At 43.8% G+C, this 19821-nt stretch overlaps 2 protein-coding genes across 2 annotated transcripts in view; one reads left to right on the plus strand and one right to left on the minus strand.

Annotated features, from left to right (window-relative positions):
• LOC118966085 (myosin heavy chain, fast skeletal muscle-like) overlaps positions 1-4253 on the plus strand; it is a 31219-nt gene extending 26966 nt beyond the window's left edge. Inside the window, exons 35-41 of the mRNA XM_036988574.1 lie at positions 1432-1635; positions 1775-1900; positions 2040-2210; positions 2495-2599; positions 2688-2783; positions 3257-3388; positions 4144-4253. Of these exons, the coding sequence (XP_036844469.1) occupies positions 1432-1635; positions 1775-1900; positions 2040-2210; positions 2495-2599; positions 2688-2783; positions 3257-3388; positions 4144-4161 (852 nt within the window). The 3' untranslated portion in view covers positions 4162-4253. The remainder of the gene's footprint in view (positions 1-1431; positions 1636-1774; positions 1901-2039; positions 2211-2494; positions 2600-2687; positions 2784-3256; positions 3389-4143) is intronic.
• A 4679-nt stretch (positions 4254-8932) lies between these two features.
• On the minus strand, positions 8933-19540 carry LOC110513773 (myosin heavy chain, fast skeletal muscle-like). Its single transcript, XM_036990082.1, has 19 exons — positions 19441-19540; positions 18388-18506; positions 18070-18219; positions 17789-17905; positions 17262-17565; positions 16757-16821; positions 16587-16674; positions 16354-16471; positions 13931-14054; positions 13628-13764; positions 12223-12478; positions 11202-11441; positions 10711-10887; positions 10177-10509; positions 9956-10082; positions 9664-9782; positions 9324-9520; positions 9006-9174; positions 8933-8953 (listed from the first exon to the last, which is right to left on the minus strand). Exons 1-19 carry the CDS (start codon positions 19538-19540, stop codon positions 8933-8935), a joined length of 2961 nt encoding a protein of 986 aa, XP_036845977.1.
• Positions 19541-19821: the final 281 nt, after the last annotated feature.

Here is a 19821-nt window from a genome sequence, read left to right on the forward strand (position 1 = left end):
AGAAAGGTAGGGATATTAGAGTAGACTAATATATACTGTAGGGATATTAGAGTAGACTAATATATACTGTAGGGATATTAGAGTAGACTAATATACTGTAGAAAGGTAGGGATATTAGAGTAGACTAATATATACTGTAGGGATATTAGAGTAGACTAATATACTGTAGGGATATTAGAGTAGACTAATATACTGTAGGGATATTAGAGTAGACTAATATACTGTAGAAAGGTAGGGATATTAGAGTAGACTAATATACTGTAGGGATATTAGAGTAGACTAATATACTGTAGGGATATTAGAGTGGACTAATATACTGTAGGGATATTAGAGTGGACTAATATACTGTAGGGATATTAGAGTAGACTAATATACTGTAGGGATATTAGAGTGGACTAATATACTGTAGGGATATTAGAGTGGACTAATATACTGTAGGGATATTAGAGTGGACTAATATATACTGTAGGGATATTAGAGTGGACTAATATATACTGTAGGGATATTAGAGTGGACTAATATATACTGTAGGGATATTAGAGTGGACTAATATACTGTAGGGATATTAGAGTGGACTAATATACTGTAGGGATATTAGAGTGGACTAATATACTGTAGGGATATTAGAGTAGACTAATATACTGTAGGGATATTAGAGTGGACTAATATACTGTAGGGATATTAGAGTGGACTAATATATACTGTAGGGATATTAGAGTAGACTAATATACTGTAGGGATATTAGAGTGGACTAATATACTGTAGGGATATTAGAGTGGACTAATATATACTGTAGAAAGGTAGGGATATTAGAGTAGACTAATATACTGTAGGGATATTAGAGTAGACTAATATACTGTAGGGATATTAGAGTGGACTAATATACTGTAGGGATATTAGAGTGGACTAATATATACTGTAGGGATATTAGAGTGGACTAATATACTGTAGGGATATTAGAGTAGACTAATATACTGTAGGGATATTAGAGTGGACTAATATACTGTAGGGATATTAGAGTGGACTAATATATACTGTAGGGATATCGGGGACATTTTTACCAATGAACCTAGCTAGGTAGACTAGTGGTTTGAGCGTTGGGCCAGTAACCAACAGGTTGCTGGATCTGTCATTCTGCCCCTGAGCAAGGCAGTTAACCCACTGTTCCCCTGAGCAAGGCAGTTAACCCACTGTTCCCCTGAGCAAGGCAGTTAACCCACTGTTCCCTGGGCGCGGATGACGTGGATGTCGATTAAGGCAGACCCCTTCACCTCTCTGATTCAGAGGAGTTTAGGTTAATTGCAGAAGACACATTTCAGTTGAAGGCAGTCAGTTGTACAACTGACTAGTTATCCCCCATTCCCCCTTATTACCAATCCTATCGCCCCTACTTCCACAAGTCTAATGATACTATGTAATTGTGAACCCCAGGATGCCCAATTGCACCTTGATGATGCCGTCCGCGCCGCAGAGGACATGAAGGAGCAGGCAGCCATGGTGGAGCGCAGAAACGGTCTGATGGTGGCTGAAATCGAGGAGCTGAGAGTTGCTCTGGAGCAGACAGAGAGAGGTCGCAAAGTGGCTGAGACTGAGCTGGTGGACGCCAGCGAGCGTGTTGGACTGCTGCACTCCCAGGTACGGGTCAAAAGCCATTTCTAATGAAACTCAACCAAGCAAACCGTTTACATTTTCATGACTTCAGCCTTGTGACTTTCTCTATCTCACTTGTAAGTTCTCTTGGGAGTCAAACAAATCGCCTTGTTTCCTCCTTCAGAACACCAGCCTTGCGAACACCAAGAAGAAGCTGGAGACTGACCTGGTTCAGGTGCAGGGAGAGGTGGACGACATCGTCCAGGAGGCCAGGAATGCAGAGGAGAAGGCCAAGAAGGCCATCACTGACGTGAGTCCTTGAATTACATCAACTTGATTTGTCCCCAAGGGCCAGCAGTCACTGGGCTGGTTTAACCACACCAAAGATCCCAAAGGAGCTTTATGATTGGTGCCAGTTGGTGCATAAATGAAACTAACTACCATTCCAGGCGGCCATGATGGCTGAGGAGCTGAAGAAGGAGCAGGACACCAGCTCTCACCTGGAGAGGATGAAGAAGAACCTGGAGGTCACAGTCAAGGACCTGCAGCACCGTCTGGATGAGGCTGAGAATCTGGCCATGAAGGGAGGCAAGAAGCAGCTCCAGAAACTGGAGTCCAGGGTGAGTTAACAGCAGGGTGGATTGAAAAACAGTTTGCTGGAAATGTATTTGATCATATGAAAATGAACAGGGGTATTGTGTAATGGCTTTTTCTCTCAATCAACCACCTACATCATGAAATGTAGTTGTTTTCATTATAGACCCCTTTAATTAAAATCGTAAAAGTTCATAGGAGCAGACAACACTTATTGACCACTAGAAGAAGAGTCCTCTGTTTTACAAACATTTGTTACGTCTGACTTTACCACCTCACATAAATGCTGACCTTTATTTCTTCCACAAAGGTGCGTGAGCTCGAGACTGAGGTGGAGGCCGAGCAGAGAAGAGGTGTAGACGCGGTCAAGGGAGTCCGCAAGTATGAGCGCAGAGTCAAGGAGCTCACTTACCAGGTAAGAGAAAGTGCATTCTTCACACACTAAAGCACTCTGGTTTGTGTGTTAAACTATGGACTATTGATTCTTGTAACTTCTCCCACAGACTGAGGAGGATAAGAAGAACGTTGCCAGACTTCAGGACCTGGTAGATAAGCTGCAGATGAAAGTGAAGGCCTACAAGAGGCAGGCTGAGGAAGCGGTGAGTCACAGACTTAGTCAAATCCTCTGAGAGCTTACAGTCCCAAGGAGACATTACAATACATTTAGTGAGATTAGTTGAAGTGAAGTTACTGCACAACTGTCAACATTGACTCAGTTGATAGTGCAAGTCCTTTCTGAAGAAATGTTTGCACAGTGACTCCTCTTCCTATGTGTAACATTTTAAAGTAGAGAGGGTTGAATATTATTTAGCTTTGTGCCGGGGGCTGGTCTGGTGGTGGTGCTGACTCTCCTGGATCACATGGCCCTGGAAGCAGCAGATTGATCCTCTGTTCCACCACTCACTATCTCTTCTGTATCATCCATCTCCCTATATATACTGTACAATGCTATCCAAAATCTGTCAATAAAAAAAAACTTTCAAATAAATTTTAAAAATATATATTAATTTGGTACCTGAAGCTCCAAACTTTCAATACTGATGTTATGCTCTCCTCTCTTTTCCTCACTCAGGAGGAAGCATCCAACCAGCACATGTCTAAGTTCCGGAAGGTTCAGAATGAGCTGGAAGAGGCTGAGGAGCGTGCTGACATCGCTGAGACTCAGGTCAACAAGCTCAGAGCCAAGACCCGTGACTCCGGAAAGGTACAAAACTGCTGCTAAACCTACACCTGACTCATGTTCAAACATGACCACATCAACACCACCTATGATTCATTCTTCACAGAGGTCAATACTGATGTTTAACAATCACTCAAATCTATTTAAGATATGAGATAAAATTTCAAGCTGAGTAGTCTTAAATACTTGATGAATTCTGTTATTACCAAGTGTTGATATATTTATCATGTTCATTACTAATACTGATCCATTCTGTTATTACCAAGTGTTGATATATTTATCATGTTCATTATTAATACTGATCCATTCTGTTATTACCAAGTGTTGATATATTTATCATGTTCATTATTAATACTGATCCATTCTGTTATTACCAAGTGTTGATATATTTATCATGTTCATTATTAATACTGATCCATTCTGTTATTACCAAGTGTTGATATATTTATCATGTTCCTTATTAATACTGATCCATTCTGTTATTACCAAGTGTTGATATAATTATCATGTTCATTATTAATACGGATCCATTCTGTTATTACCAAGTGTTGATATATTTATCATGTTCATTATTCATACTGATCCATTCTGTTATTACCAAGTGTTGATATATTTATCATGTTCATTATTAATACTGATCCATTCTGTTATTACCAAGTGTTGATATAATTATCATGTTCATTATTAATACTGATCCATTCTGTTATTACCAAGTGTTGATATATTTATCATGTTCATTATTAATACTGATCCATTCTGTTATGTCTTTCTTCTTACAGGGAAACCAAGCTGAATAAACAAGACCAAAGTCAATTTCCTGTGTTTCATAAAATATGATTTTCATGGTGAAATGTTGAGCATTGATTAAAAACATGTCGGCCTACATACACTTCCTTTGTGACTGTGGACTTATTTGTCAGAAAACAGCTTTTTTTCATACCATAAAAATACTGTACTTTAACTAAAGGAGCAATCTGGGATTCAAACCACATCAAAGCAGACACCCCAACAAAGAGGTCACTTGTTTTGGTAACCAGTTGAGGGATGAGGATGGAGAAATGTAACTACACAATTCATACACTAAGCTATTATAATCATCCATGATCGTTTTAACCCTTTACACTCAGGGGAAGTGGCCTGTATGAACATGCCCAAATTGAAATGTCTCCATAAGAAACAAATAGGAGAGGCAAGATGGAAACATAAACATGGTAGTAATTGAGAGAGAACACTTTGGTGATTGGGCCGGAAATTCTCAGAACAAAGTTCTCAGGATACAACGTTTTTTTCATTTGAATTTTGTCCCAGATAATGTGCACAATAATCTAATGTGGCCAGACGACGTGAAAACAAATGGCACTCGATTATCTGACCAAATAACACTAGATTTTAGTCCTGGGTTATCCGAGATAATACGCACATATACATGAAAAAAGTAAAGAAAACATGATATTGATTTATCATTAGCCAATTTACACCTCCCCCCCCTAAAGACATGCAGATATATATACATCCATAATGATTGGTGTTCCCTCGTCCCCTCTAGTGGTGAAATTATGATAATTCACATGACAAACACGATAAAACATTATAAACACGGTAATTCACATTATAAACACGGTAATTCACATTATAAACATGGTACCAGACATTATAAACACGGTCATTCACATTATAACCATGGTAATTCACATTATAAACACGGTAATTCACATTAGAAACACGGTAATTCACATTAGATACAAGGTAATTCACATTATAAACACGGTAATTCACATTATAACCATGGTAATTCACATTAGAAACACGGTAATTCACATTAGAAACACGGTAACAGACATTATAAACATGGTACCAGACATTATAAACATGGTACCAGACATTATAAACATGGTACCAGACATTAGAAACACGGTAATTCACATTATAACCATGGTAATTCACATTAGAAACACGGTAATTCACATTAGAAACACGGTAACAGACATTATAAACATGGTACCAGACATTAGAAACACGGTAATTCACATTATAACCATGGTAATTCACATTAGAAACACGGTAATTCACATTAGAAACACGGTACCAGACATTATAAACATGGAACCAGACATTATAAGTCATAGACTGTTTTCTCTGCTACCGCCCACCAAGCGGTAACAGACATTATAAACATGGAACCAGACATTATAAGTCATAGACTGTTTTCTCTGCTACCGCCCACCAAGCGGTACCAGACATTATAAACATGGAACCAGACATTATAAGTCATAGACTGTTTTCTCTGCTACCGCCCGCCAAGCCGTACCAGACATTATAAACACAGTACCAGACATTATAAGTCATAGACTGTTTTCTCTGCTACCGCCCACCAAGCGGTACCAGACATTATAAACATGGAACCAGACATTATAAGTCATAGACTGTTTTCTCTGCTACCGCCCACCAAGCGGTACCAGACATTATAAACACGGTACCAGACATTATAAGTCATAGACTGTTTTCTCTGCTACCGCCCACCAAGCGGTACCAGACATTATAAGTCATAGACTGTTTTCTCTGCTACCGCCCGCCAAGCGGTACCAGACATTATAAACATGGTACCAGACATTATAAACATGGAACCAGACATTATAAGTCATAGACTGTTTTCTCTGCTACCGCCCACCAAGCGGTACCAGACATTATAAACACGGTACCAGACATTATAAGTCATAGACTGTTTTCTCTGCTACCGCCCACCAAGCGGTACCAGACATTATAAACACAGTACCAGACATTATAAGTCATAGACTGTTTTCTCTGCTACCGCCCGCCAAGCGGTACCAGACATTATAAACATGGTACCAGACATTATAAACATGGAACCAGACATTATAAGTCATAGACTGTTTTCTCTGCTACCGCCCACCAAGCGGTACCAGACATTATAAACATGGAACCAGACATTATAAGTCATAGACTGTTTTCTCTGCTACCGCCCACCAAGCGGTACCAGACATTATAAACACGGTACCAGACATTATAAGTCATAGACTGTTTTCTCTGCTACCGCCCACCAAGCGGTACCAGACATTATATACACAGTACCAGACATTATAAGTCATAGACTGTTTTCTCTGCTACCGCCCACCAAGCGGTACCAGACATTATAAACACAGTACCAGACATTATAAGTCATAGACTGTTTTCTCTGCTACCGTCCACCAAGCGGTACCAGAGTGCCAAGTCTCGGTTATTGAAGGGGTTTTCCTATGGGGACGGACAAAGAACCCTTTTAGGTTCTAGATAGCACACTTATTTTGTTCTAATGTGGAGACTGAAGGGCAACATAGGATGAGATGAACTCAACGTTCTTGACCGCAGTTCCAATAGCTGCAGGAGACTGCTCCATCTAATATCTCCTCCCAGGCGCTGTTCCTCCTTTTCACGCTGCTTGGTCCTTGTAGTGCGGGTTGTTCTGTCACGGTCGTCATAATGAGGAGACCAAGGCGCAGCGTGATAAGCGTACATAACTCTTTTAATGAACAGAACGACCACTGAACAAAACGAACCGTGACGCTATATAACTACTACAGGCAACTAAACATAGAATAACAACCCACAAACTATCCATTGAATATGGCGACCTAAATATGGTTAAACACTAGTTAAACACCATAAATAAACCAAAACCCTTAGACAATACAAAACTACACAAATCACCCTTGTCACACCCTGACCTAACCAAATAATAAAGAAAACAAAGATAACTAAGGTCAGGGTGTGACACTTATGTAACAGTATAACTTTAGACCGTCCCCTCGCCCATACCCGGGTGCGAACCAGGGACCCTCTGCACACATCAACAACTGACACCCACGAAGCATCGTTACCCATCGCTCCACAAAAGCTTGCTGAGAAAAGGGAACCACTACTTCAAGGTCTCAGAGCAAGTGATGCCACCGATTGAAATGCTATTTAGTGCGCACCACCGCTAACTAAGCTAGCCATTATAACCATGGTAATTCACATTAGAAACACGGTAATTCACATTAGAAACACGGTACCAGACATTATAAACATGGAACCAGACATTATAAGTCATAGACTGTTTTCTCTGTACCAGACATTATAAACACGGTACCAGACATTATAAGTCATAGACTGTTTTCTCTGCTACCGCCCACCAAGCGGTACCAGACATTATAAACACAGTACCAGACATTATAAGTCATAGACTGTTTTCTCTGCTACCGCCCGCCAAGCGGTACCAGACATTATAAACATGGTACCAGACATTATAAACATGGAACCAGACATTATAAGTCATAGACTGTTTTCTCTGCTACCGCCCACCAAGCGGTACCAGACATTATAAACACGGTACCAGACATTATAAGTCATAGACTGTTTTCTCTGCTACCGCCCACCAAGCGGTACCAGACATTATAAACACGGTACCAGACATTATAAGTCATAGACTGTTTTCTCTGCTACCGCCCACCAAGCGGTACCAGACATTATAAACACAGTACCAGACATTATAAGTCATAGACTGTTTTCTCTGCTACCGTCCACCAAGCGGTACCAGAGTGCCAAGTCTCGGTTATTGAAGGGGTTTTCCTATGGGGACGGACAAAGAACCCTTTTAGGTTCTAGATAGCACACTTATTTTGTTCTAATGTGGAGACTGAAGGGCAACATAGGATGAGATGAACTCAACGTTCTTGACCGCAGTTCCAATAGCTGCAGGAGACTGCTCCATCTAATATCTCCTCCCAGGCGCTGTTCCTCCTTTTCACGCTGCTTGGTCCTTGTAGTGCGGGTTGTTCTGTCACGGTCGTCATAATGAGGAGACCAAGGCGCAGCGTGATAAGCGTACATAACTCTTTTAATGAACAGAACGACCACTGAACAAAACGAACCGTGACGCTATATAACTACTACAGGCAACTAAACATAGAATAACAACCCACAAACTATCCATTGAATATGGCGACCTAAATATGGTTAAACACTAGTTAAACACCATAAATAAACCAAAACCCTTAGACAATACAAAACTACACAAATCACCCTTCTCACACCCTGACCTAACCAAATAATAAAGAAAACAAAGATAACTAAGGTCAGGGTGTGACACTTATGTAACAGTATAACTTTAGACCGTCCCCTCGCCCATACCCGGGTGCGAACCAGGGACCCTCTGCACACATCAACAACTGACACCCACAAAGCATCGTTACCCATCGCTCCACAAAAGCTTGCTGAGCAAAGGGAACCACTACTTCAAGGTCTCAGAGCAAGTGATGCCACCGATTGAAACGCTATTTAGTGCGCACCACCGCTAACTAAGCTAGCCGTTTCACATCCGTTACACTTAGTCATATCTCAGCTTACTCACTTACTTACGGAGCTGCCTACTCCTGATTATTCGTTTTTTTCAAATCATATGAGCAAAAAATATTTAGATTTATCTGGGATGCTAATCCAGACAAAATAAAGTGTGCCTATCTATATAATGAATATGAATTGGGTGGGTTGAGATGATTAAATATAAAAGCACTAAACCTCTCTCTAAATGCTTCACTTATACAACTGGTCTGCCTGTCCAAAACAAAAGATCACCACTGGAGGAATAATAAATAGGAAATGATACCAGTTTCAAATATTGGTTGGCGGCCATGGCGTTGGCTCCCTCAACGTATATCATGAGGTCCTCCACCTCTCCCTGCAGTCTCTGCTTGGTCTTCTCCAGGGAGGCACACTTTGAGTTGGTCGCCTCAATGGTCTCCTCAGCCTCCTGCAGACGCTGGGCCAGCTTCTTCCTGTTGGACAACAGCGGGTGGTGTCATGGTGAGTAACTTGTTGTGAAACAAATATTGCACTACATATTGAAGTAGCATTTTCTCAGATCCCCAACCAGCCTCACCATCCACAGCCTTTATTTTAGTCTTTACTATTGAGAGCAACTCACTTGGCCTCCTCCAGCTCCTCTGTGCGTTGGATGGCATCAGTTTCATACTTAGTCCTCCACTGAGCCACCTCACTGTTGGCCTTGGACATGCCGCGCTGCAGCTCTGCCTTGGCCTCCTGCTCCTCCTCAAACTGCTCTCTCAGGAGATCACAGTCATGGCGGGCAGACTGGACACCATGGGCCAGTGCGTTTTTAGCCTGAGAGAGAAAGAAAGACAAAGAGAGATTAGAGAGGGAGAGTAAAACAGATGACAGTAGAGGTCTCTGAGGGAGGTGTAGAAACAGTCTATGTGTAGATAAAGATCTAAACTGGAAGGTGGTTTCCATTTAGGATGCCTTACCTTGACCTCCTCCTCAATCAGTCTCTTCAGCTCCTCCACCTGCTGGGTGAAGGCCTGTTTGCCTCTGGTCAGCTGAGACACCAGGGCTTCCTTCTCCTCCAGCTGGCGGCCAAACTCACCTGCAGGGAAAGAGGGACATCTTGTTATGGGGACTCTGTTCTCGAAGATTGACATTTTATTTTGAGGAATCGTAGTGCAGAAACTGTGTGGACTGAATTTACAGCCCCCGACACATGTTATTGTGTACTACTGAGGTGAACTATATTGGTTTGTTGTTCATTGTTGGAAGCACCATTTTCTGTCAGGAGTCTGGCCCTCTGTCCGCTGATGTTGTTGACCTGGCGAGCATTCTCATCATTCTTAGTCTTGAGCTCGCTCAGCTGGTCCTCAAGAGTACGGCACATCTTCTCCAGATTGCCCTGTTAGTGAAACATATGGGACTGTCAACTTCAGTTTATTGAATGGTAATTTAGCTGACCCTCAACACTGCTTGACCAAAACATCACTACTCACCTTAGTCTTGGCGACAGCCTCCATGTTGTTGGAGAGGTCATCAATCTCCATCTTGTACTCGCTCTTCTCCTTCTCCAGCTTCTGCTTGACGCGCTGCAGGTTGGCTGTGGCCTCATGCTGCAGGGTGGACTCTTCAAGATCACGACGCAGCTTCTGGAACTCAGCCTCGCGCTTCTTGTTCATCTCAATCTGAGCAGCAGTGGCGCCTCCGGCTTCCTCCAGTCTCTCGCTGATCTCCTCAAGTTCCCTGGAGAGATCGGCCCTCTGCTTCTCAACCTTGGCCCTGGCAGCACGCTCAGCCTCAATTTCCTCCTCCAGCTCCTCAATACGGGCCTAGAAAAAGGGTCAGGAGCAGGGGGAATGAACACTACAATACAGTAGAAACAATTGAACCTCACTACATAATAATAGCATGTACTGTATATTTAGCATAACTGTGTTTATACATAGCCAGCTACACTAACATATTTAATATATTCATTAGACATTGTCCCATGCAGGAACCACACTAACAACGGTAAGAAGCAACATCACGTCGTCCTCTTGCTGTTCCAGCTTGGTCTTGGCCTTGGTCAGAGTGTTGACTTTGTCCTCCTCTGCCTGCAGGTCGTCCAGTGTCTGCTGGTGGGCCTCTTGGAGGGCTTTCTTCTCCTTGGTCAGCTTGGCAACACTCTCATCCATAGACGCCATCTCCTCTGTCAGGTTTTTAACCTGAAAACGGCCACAACAAAATGTGTTTTTGGTCACTTCACCATAAGTGGTTAAATGGATAATAGAAATGTGTCAACAAGTACTGTACTATAGATTCAACACTAGATGGCCCTGTACTCCATGCCAGTGTGCTGAATGGAAATCATAAACGAGGGGGGAGCAGAACATGTAATGAATTTGGGGAGTCAACCACAACTGAAATTCCACTATTTTGTGTCTTAATTTTTACTGCACTCACAAAAAGACTTGAATTACATTTCTGTTTTGAGTTGATGATTCTTTGGATTATTGTTTGGTTGGACTGTCTACAAGACCTTGTTTTCAGTGGCGTGCTTCTCCTTCTCCACTTTGGCCAAGGTGAGCTCCAGGTCATCAATGTCCTTCTTCAGCTCAGAGCACTCGTCCTCCAGCTTCCTCTTCTTGGCAGTCAACTCAGCATTCATCTCCTCCTCATCCTCCAGCCTCTCAGTCGTCTCTTTGAGTTTGGCCTCCAGCTGGATCTTGCTCTTGATGAGCCCCTCGCACCTTTCCGCATCGTTCAGATTCTCTGAATCCTGGTTTCAGAACAGGAGAAAAAACCTGTGATCTCACTTTGTGTATCAAAATATAGACTTCATTTAGTCAAATAAGTGAGAGCAAATCAATTTAAATGCATGACATATATATCACATGCCAAAAAGATCATCAATGACTTCAACCGCCTGTTCCCCCCGCTATCATCCAGAAGGTGAGGTCAGTACAGGTGTGTCAAAGCAGGGACAGAGAGACTGAAAAACAACTTCTATCTCAAGGCCATCAGACTGTTAAACAGCCATCACAAGCCGGTTACTACCTAGTTACTCAACCCTGCACCTTAGAGGCGGCTGCCCTATGTACATAGACCTGGCATCACTGGCCACTTTAATAATCAAACGATGATCCATCCTTGAAGAGGAGTGCATGTTCCCCAAGTCTTGGGAGGGGGGGAACATACTGTTTTACCCACGTCATGTATACAGTATATACTGTATTCTAGTCACCTTAGTGGCTGCTGCCCTATGTACATAGACCTGTCATCACTGTTCTATGTACTTCATATGTATATACTGTATTCTAGTCACCCTAGTGGCTGCTGCCCTACGTACATAGACCTGTCATCACTGTTCTATGTACTTCACATGTATATACTGTATTCTAGTCAAGGCCATCCTATTCAATTATTGTTCATATGTATATACTGTATTCTAGTCAAGGCCATCCTTTTAAATTCTTTTTCGTATGTGCTGATGTGTGTGCGATTGTGTCTGTGTACTTGTGTGTCTAAATGTGCTCTGATGAGGGTTGTTGCTCACTCACAGATGCGACTTGAAGCGCCAGGTCATTCTTCTCCTGCACCATGGCCACCATCTTCTCCTCCAACTCCTTCTTCTTGGCCAGACCCTTGGCCAAGTCCGACGTCATCTTCTCATAGTTCTCCTTCATGTTGGCCAGCTCCTTCTCAGTCTCAGCGCTCTGCAGCAGGGGCTTGATCTTGAAGTACAACTTCATCCATGGCCAGGTTTTCACATTCATGAATGAACGGATGTTGTACTGGATGGTGAAGACGGAATCTCTGGTCCACAGAAAGGATAGAGTGACATGGTGAGTGACATGGTGAGTGACGTGGTGAGTGACGTGGTGAGTGACGTGGTGAGTGACGTGGTGAGTGACATGGTGAGTGACATGGTGAGTGACATGGTGAGTGACGTGGTGAGTGACGTGGTGAGTGACATGGTGAGTGACGTGGTGAGTGACGTGGTGAGTGACGTGGTGAGTGACATGGTGAGTGACATGGTGAGTGACATGGTGAGTGACATGGTGAGTGACGTGGTGAGTGACGTGGTGAGTGACGTGGTGAGTGACGTGGTGAGTGACATGGTGAGTGACATGGTGAGTGACGTGGTGAGTGACGTGGTGAGTGACGTGGTGAGTGACATGGTGAGTGACATGGTGAGTGACGTGGTGAGTGACGTGGTGAGTGACGTGGTGAGTGACGTGGTGAGTGACGTGGTGAGTGACGTGGTGAGTGACGTGGTGAGTGACGTGGTGAGTGACGTGGTGAGTGACATGGTGAGTGACATGGTGAGTGACGTGGTGAGTGACATGCTTAAATATCTCCTCCAGTGTTTTAGTTTTTTACTTTTCCTGTGGAAAACGACATCCCAAGTATAAATACAGTAAAGTATAAATACAGTAAAGTATAAATACAGTAAAGTACACACACTAAAGGGTCAAAATATATGTTTCAAATATTTTTTTATATATTTTTTTATACAACTGCAAACTTCAAGGACTGGCATTCCCAGTATTCCTTAACTGGAAAAGTAAAAAATAAAATCACTGGATGACGTCTTTAAAGCTACATTCTGCGATTCGGAGAATAACAAAATGGGGACCCCACCACTTTTTGCATACAGCTGAGGAATGAGGCTAGGGAAATGTAATCCCTCTTAAATGTATAGATGGCGCTCTAGATGAAAGAACTGACAGGTGATGTTAAGATCACGAGGCATTTCATATTATTCCAGAAAAAATGGGTAAAAATCACTTATTTAAATAACAATTGAACAGCTTGCTAAATCCCAACCTGCTGCTTTAATAGAATATTATATCATGTACTTTCTCATCCTGAACAACTCACAGCATATTCAGTACACGATCATTATACATTACATGCAGGTGTTTGACAGAATTCTTTGCCAAGATGTCTACTCTTCCTCACCTCCTCTCCATCATCTTGGTGAACTCTCTCCTCATGAGGAATCCACGGCTGAGAGCCTGGACCATGCCGACCAGAGAGGCCAGCTTCTCATCTCTCATCTCCTCCAGGACACCCAGCAGACCGGCTTTGAAGAACACCTGACACAGGTTGAGATGGTCAATTATGGAACCAGTGGTAAGAGGTGGTAAGAGATAGAAAGTGTTTTAGCTTTTGTTTTTATTTCTTTACTTAACTTTTCTTCACCTCATACATTGCTTTTTTTACATAGAAATTCGTTTTTGCTTGGGGGTATATTTGACTGACCTTGGTGTGTCCAAACTTGTAGTCCTCGTGATTCACATCAATGGACCCAAGCAGCTTCTCAGAAGCCTTCTTGTTGTCCATGAACTGGCCCTCGGGGATGACACTGGCATTCAGTACTTTGTACCTAAATCAGGAGAAATGTCAAGATGTAATAGGTCGGTTATATTACGTAAAATAATAAGGCTATTCTGATGTTGGGAAAACCCTTAGAGAAGATTAGTGTGTGTGTGTGTGTGTGTGTGTGTTTGTGAGTGTGTTTGTGAGTGTGTGTGTGTGTGTGTGTCACGTTCTGACCATAGTTCTTGTGTGTTTTCCTTGTTTTAGTGTTGGTCAGGACGTGAGCTGGGTGGGCATTCTATGTTGTGTGTCTGGTTTGTCTATTTCTATGTTTGGCCTGATATGCTTGTCAATCAGAGGCAGGTGTTAGTCATTGTCTCTGATTGGGAACCATATTTAGGTATCCTGTTTTGTGTTGGGATTTGTGGGTGGTTGTTTCCTGTCTTTGTGTTTTATGCACCAGTTAGGACTGTTTCGGTTTTATTGTTTTGTATCCTGTTCATGGTTGAGTTACCTTCTTAAATTAACATGAACTCTAACCACGCTGCGTTTTGGTCCGCCTCTCCTTCCCAGGAAGAAAGCCGTTACAGAACCACCCACCACAACAGGACCAAGCAGCATGGTAACAGGCAGCGGCAGCAGGAGAAGCAGCCAGCATCACAAGAGTCATGGACATGGGAGGACGAGTTGGACGGAAAAGGACCCTGGGCAGAGCCAGGGGAATATCGCCGCCCCAAAGCAGAGCTGGAGGCAGCGAAAGCAGAGAGGCTTCATTACGAGGAGCAGGAGAGGCAGCGATGTCAGGATTTCGGGACATGGTAGCAGAATCTGGACTTTACAACTTGGGAAGAGATAGACAGGTGGGCGGTCGACCCTGGGAGAGTGCCGGAGCCCGCCTGGGATTCGATGGAGCAGTGCGAGGAAGGTTACAGGAAAATGAGGTTGGCGAAGCGAGCACGGCGAAGCGGTAGGAAGCCCGAGAGTCAGCCCCAAAAATGTATTGGGAGGGGGCACACAGGGAGTATGGCGAAGCCAGGTAGGAGACCTGCGCCAACTTCCTGTGCTTACCGGAGAGCGAGAGAGACCGGGTAGGCACCGTGTTATGCTGTGGAGCGCACGGTGTCTCCAGTGCGGGTGCATAGCCCGTGCGGTACATACCAGCTCCTCTTATCGGCCGGGCTAGAGTGGGCATCGAGCCAAGTAAGGTTGGGCAGGCTCGGTGCTCAAGAGCTCCAGTGCACCTGCACGGTCCGGTCTATCCAGTGCCACCTACACGCACCAGCCCTCCGGTGGCAGCCCCCCGCACCAGGCTTCCTGTGCGTGTCCAGAGCCCAGTACTCCCTGTTTCTCCTCCCCGCACTCGCCCTGAGGTGCGCGTCCTCGGCCCAGTACCACCAGTCCCGGCACCACGCATCAAGCCTATAGTGCGTCCCGCCTGTCCGGCGCTGCCAGAGTTTCCGCCCCTCTGTCCAGAGGCGCCAGAGCCCCTCAGTCCAGCACTGCCAGAGCCTTCCTCCTCTCCAGCGTTGCCGGAGCTGCCCGTCTGTCCAGAGCCGCTAGAGTCTCCCGTCTGTCCAGAGCCGCTAGAGTCTCCCGTCTGTCCAGAGCCGCTAGAGTCTCCCGTCTGTCCAGAGCCGCTAGAGTCTCCCGTCTGTCCAGAGCCGCTAGAGTCTCCCGTCTGTCCAGAGCCGCTAGAGTCTCCCGTCTGTCCAGAGCCGCTAGAGTCTCCCGTCTGTCCAGAGCCGCTAGAGTCTCCCGTCTGTCCAGAGCTGCTAGAGTCTCCCGTCTGTCCAGAGCTGCTAGAGTCTCCCGTCTGTCCAGAGCCGCTAGAGTCTCCCGTCTGTCCAGAGCTGCTAGAGTCTCCCGTCTGTCCAGAGCCGCTAGAGTCTCCCGTCTGTCCAGAGCCGCTAGAGTCTCCCGTCTGTCCAGAGCCGCTAGAGTCTCCCGTCTGTCCAGAGCCGCTAGAGTCTCCCGTCTGTCACGTTCTGACCATAGTTCTTGTGTGTTTTCCTTGTTTTCGTGTTGGTCAGGACGTGAGCTGGGTGGGCATTCTATGTTGTGTGTCTGGTTTGTCTATTTCTATGTTTGGCCTGATATGGTTCTCAATCAGAGGCAGGTGTTAGTCATTGTCTCTGATTGGGAACCATATTTAGGTATCCTGTTTTGTGTTGGGATTTGTGGGTGGTTGTTTCCTGTCTTTGTGTTTTATGCACCAGTTAGGACTGTTTCGGTTTTATTGTTTTGTATCCTGTTCACGGTGGAGTTACCTTATTAAATTAACATGAACTCTAACCACGCTGCGTTTTGGTCCGCCTCTCCTTCCCAGGAAGAAAGCCGTTACAGTGTGTGTGTGTGTGTGTGTGTACCTCTGCTTGAAGTCAGCATAGATGATTCTACTGGGGAAGCCCTTCCTGCAGATCCTGATCCCCTCCAGAACACCATTACACCTGAGCTGGTGGATAACCAGGAAGTTCTCCATTAGACCTGGAAACACAAACCAAGTCTCTTTAAATACTCATAAACAGGTTAAAGACTGGTTTGTTCATGTTACTGATACGGTACTGACAAGATGTCATATTTAACTCAACATCTACTGTACCTGGAGTCTTTGACTCGTTGGGGATCAGGCAGCGTACAAAGTGAGGATGAGTGCTCCTCAAGTTGGTCATCAGCTTATGTAAGTTCTCCTGTAGGAGGGTTACAAACCATGTTCTCAGAAATCATTTCTGATAATCACTACAGCTGAATATCCACATTTTAAAAGCTCACCCTGGACTGGGAGGACACAGTCTGCATGGAACCACCCTTCTTCTTGCCTCCTTTCTTGGTTGTATCTGTTATAATGGAGAAAAGTTCAATATAAATGAGAGAATCTCATGTTAATTTCACCCTTATCTTAATGCAAATGCTGCCAATGAGATTGTGTAAAATAACACCTATTGTAGGAGTAAATTAACCCAGGAGGACTGACCATTCATGATATCAAAATGATGGTATGAATAATGTTTTGAGGCTGTAAAGTGCATGTTTCCCTTTACTTTGCTTACAAACATTAAAACAAGCTCATATTTTGGGTTCTGATGGGGTATGACAGGTGAACTAAGCCGATGTTCTTTAAGAAAAAATGTTCAAGAATGAATGGGTACATATCTTTTAACCTCTAACCTCTACATCCACGAATGGATGTAGAAACTGCAGACTGAGCCTTTAAAGAATATGGGACTGATTTGTAACTAGTTCTTCATGAAGTCTTTTGATGTTCTGCTAATCTTACCCTCAGGTGGGGCAGCGACATACAGGATCGCCATCAGTTTGACTGAAGACTTCCCGTACAGCTGAAGAACTGAGTCGTTCAGGGGGTCCTTGTTCTTCTCCAGCCAGCCAGTTATGTTGTAGTCCAAAGTGCCAGCGTAGTGCACCAGGGAGAAGTGGGCCTCTGCCTTGCCTTTGGCTGGCTTGGGCTTCTCAAACGCCTTGGTTTTGCCAAGATGCTGGGAGTACAGCTTGTCCTTGAAGGAAGTGGCTGAAGCCTTGGGGAACATGCACTCCTCTTCAAGGATGGAGAATATGCCCAATGGCTTTACAAAAAGAGATGTACATCAAATTAGTGATATTTACATTTAGGATCACATTTATTATTTTAGCAAACATGCTATTATGAGAGTATCTTCATTTAGGGGCACAATAGGAAACATATTGAGTTCTCAACAGTCAGATGTGTCATACCATGTGATAATATCTCACATCACTCCATTTAAACTTTGCTGTTGGGGTCCATTATAATCCTGACAGACAGCTTACCTTCTCAATAAGCTCAATGCAGGCAGCCAAGTCCATGCCGAAGTCAATGAAGGCCCAGACGATTCCCTCCTTCTTGTACTCCTCTTGTTCCAGGACGAACGTGGTGTGGTTGAAAAACTGTTGCAGTTTTGGTGAAGTTGGTAAAGTTGGTGAAGTTGATGCACAGCTGCTCCATGCTGTTGTACTGTTGAAGGAATTTCAGAAGGGATCATTTCATCATCATACAAGGCTGTAATCCCTCTCAATCACAACTAATTGTCTTGTTCTGGTCTCAGACTCACGTCAAAGATCTCAAACCCGGCAATGTCGAGCACACCAATGTAGAACTGCCCTGGATTCTTGGTATCCAACATCTCATTGATACGGACGACCATCCACAGGAACATCCTCTCGTAGATGGACTTGGCCAGAGCCGAGACTGAGTTATTAACCTGCAATGATAATAGCTCAAATGAATACATGAGATATTGACCATGTCTAGTAACAAGGTGAAAAGAGCTCGGGGAAAACATCACCACTATTCAAAACCAGCAATTCACTCATCACCAAAAGATGTATGGTGCTCAGAAAATGGTAGACGCTGTGTTTGGCCGCCTTACCTGAGGCACAGTCTGTCCCTTGGTCACACACTCGTTGCCGACCTTCACTCTGGGGTAGCACAGAGCCTTCAGCATCTCAGCTGAGTTCAGGACCAGCAGGTAGCCGATTTTATCAGCCACTGGAGAGAGAACCAACAACAACAGACTCAGAAACACAAGATCACTTGATTCTGATGTCACACTGACAAAAGGGTTAGGTTTTGATTTGAACCCACTTCCATCATTTTAAATCATTTCTGGAGGTTGGAATTTGGTCTCCATAAATGATCTCCTGCCGGACTTTGAGGAGGCTCTGTCTATCTTACACGTTGTATATCTATGAGTGGGACTGGGACTGGGACTGGGACTAATGCTTTATATATTGTATATCTATGAGTGGGACTGGGACTGGGACTAATGTTTACATATTGTATATCTATGAGTGGGACTGGGACTAATGTTTACATATTGTATATCTATGACTGGGAATGGGACTAATGTTTACATATTGTACATCTATGAGTGGGACTGGGACTGGGACTAATGTTTACATATTGTATATCTATGTTTGGGACTGGGACTAATGTTTACATATTGTATATCGATGAGTGGGACTGGGACTGGGACTAATGTTTACATATTGTATATATATGAGTGGGACTGGGACTAATGTTTACATATTGTATATCTATGACTGGGACTGGGAATGGGACTAATGTTTACATATTGTACATCTATGAGTGGGACTGGGACTGGGACTAATGTTTACATATTGTATATCTATGAGTGGGACTGGGACTGGGACTAATGTTTACATATTGTATATCTATGAGTGGGACTGGGACTGGGACTAATGTTTACATATTGTATATCTATGAGTGGGACTGGGACTGGGACTAATGTTTACATATTGTATATCTATGAGTGGGACTGGGACTGGGACTAATGTTTACATATTGTATATCTATGAGTGGGACTGGGAATGGGACTAATGCTTGACATATTGTATATCTATGAGTGGGACTGGGAATGGGACTAATGTTTACATATTGTATATCTATGAGTGGGACTCACCCTCTGTGCCGTCTGGCTCGGCCTGCTCCTCATGCCGCTTCTGCTTGAATTTCAAGTTGCCATGGTGCAGTACAGCTCCTGTCAGCTTGTAGATGCTCATCTTCTCATCATTAGTGAAGCCCAGGATTGTAATGGCATCCTGGCATTAGACAGGAAGTACAACAGTGATGAACTGAACGGTAGTTTTCTCACATACAGAACACTACAGTTCTGTGCTCTCAGCAGAACAAATGGGATGGATACATTTGACTGGCTTCTCAGATCCACGTGATTACACTTGACCAACACTGGTAGATGACATCACAAGATACATTTGACACAGTTCCACAGGGACTTAGTGACACTCTCTTGTTGATGTCTTACATGTACAGTATGGGCCTC

The sequence above is a fragment of the Oncorhynchus mykiss genome, chromosome 1, assembly GCF_013265735.2.
Source record: "Oncorhynchus mykiss isolate Arlee chromosome 1, USDA_OmykA_1.1, whole genome shotgun sequence".
Classification (NCBI taxonomy): Eukaryota; Metazoa; Chordata; class Actinopteri; order Salmoniformes; family Salmonidae; genus Oncorhynchus; species Oncorhynchus mykiss.

Excerpts from the sequence above, each read along its gene's own strand:
- LOC110513773 (XM_036990082.1), bottom strand. The coding sequence starts at position 19,540 with ATGAGCATCTACAAGCTGACAGGAGCTGTACTGCACCATGGCAACTTG. Across the intron at positions 16,822-17,261 it reads TGTCGCTGCCCCACCTGAGG|ATACAACCAAGAAAGGAGGC; the intron begins GTAAGATTAGCA and ends CCATTATAACAG. Across the intron at positions 11,442-12,222 it reads TGGCGCTTCAAGTCGCATCT|GATTCAGAGAATCTGAACGA; the intron begins GTGAGTGAGCAA and ends TTCTGAAACCAG.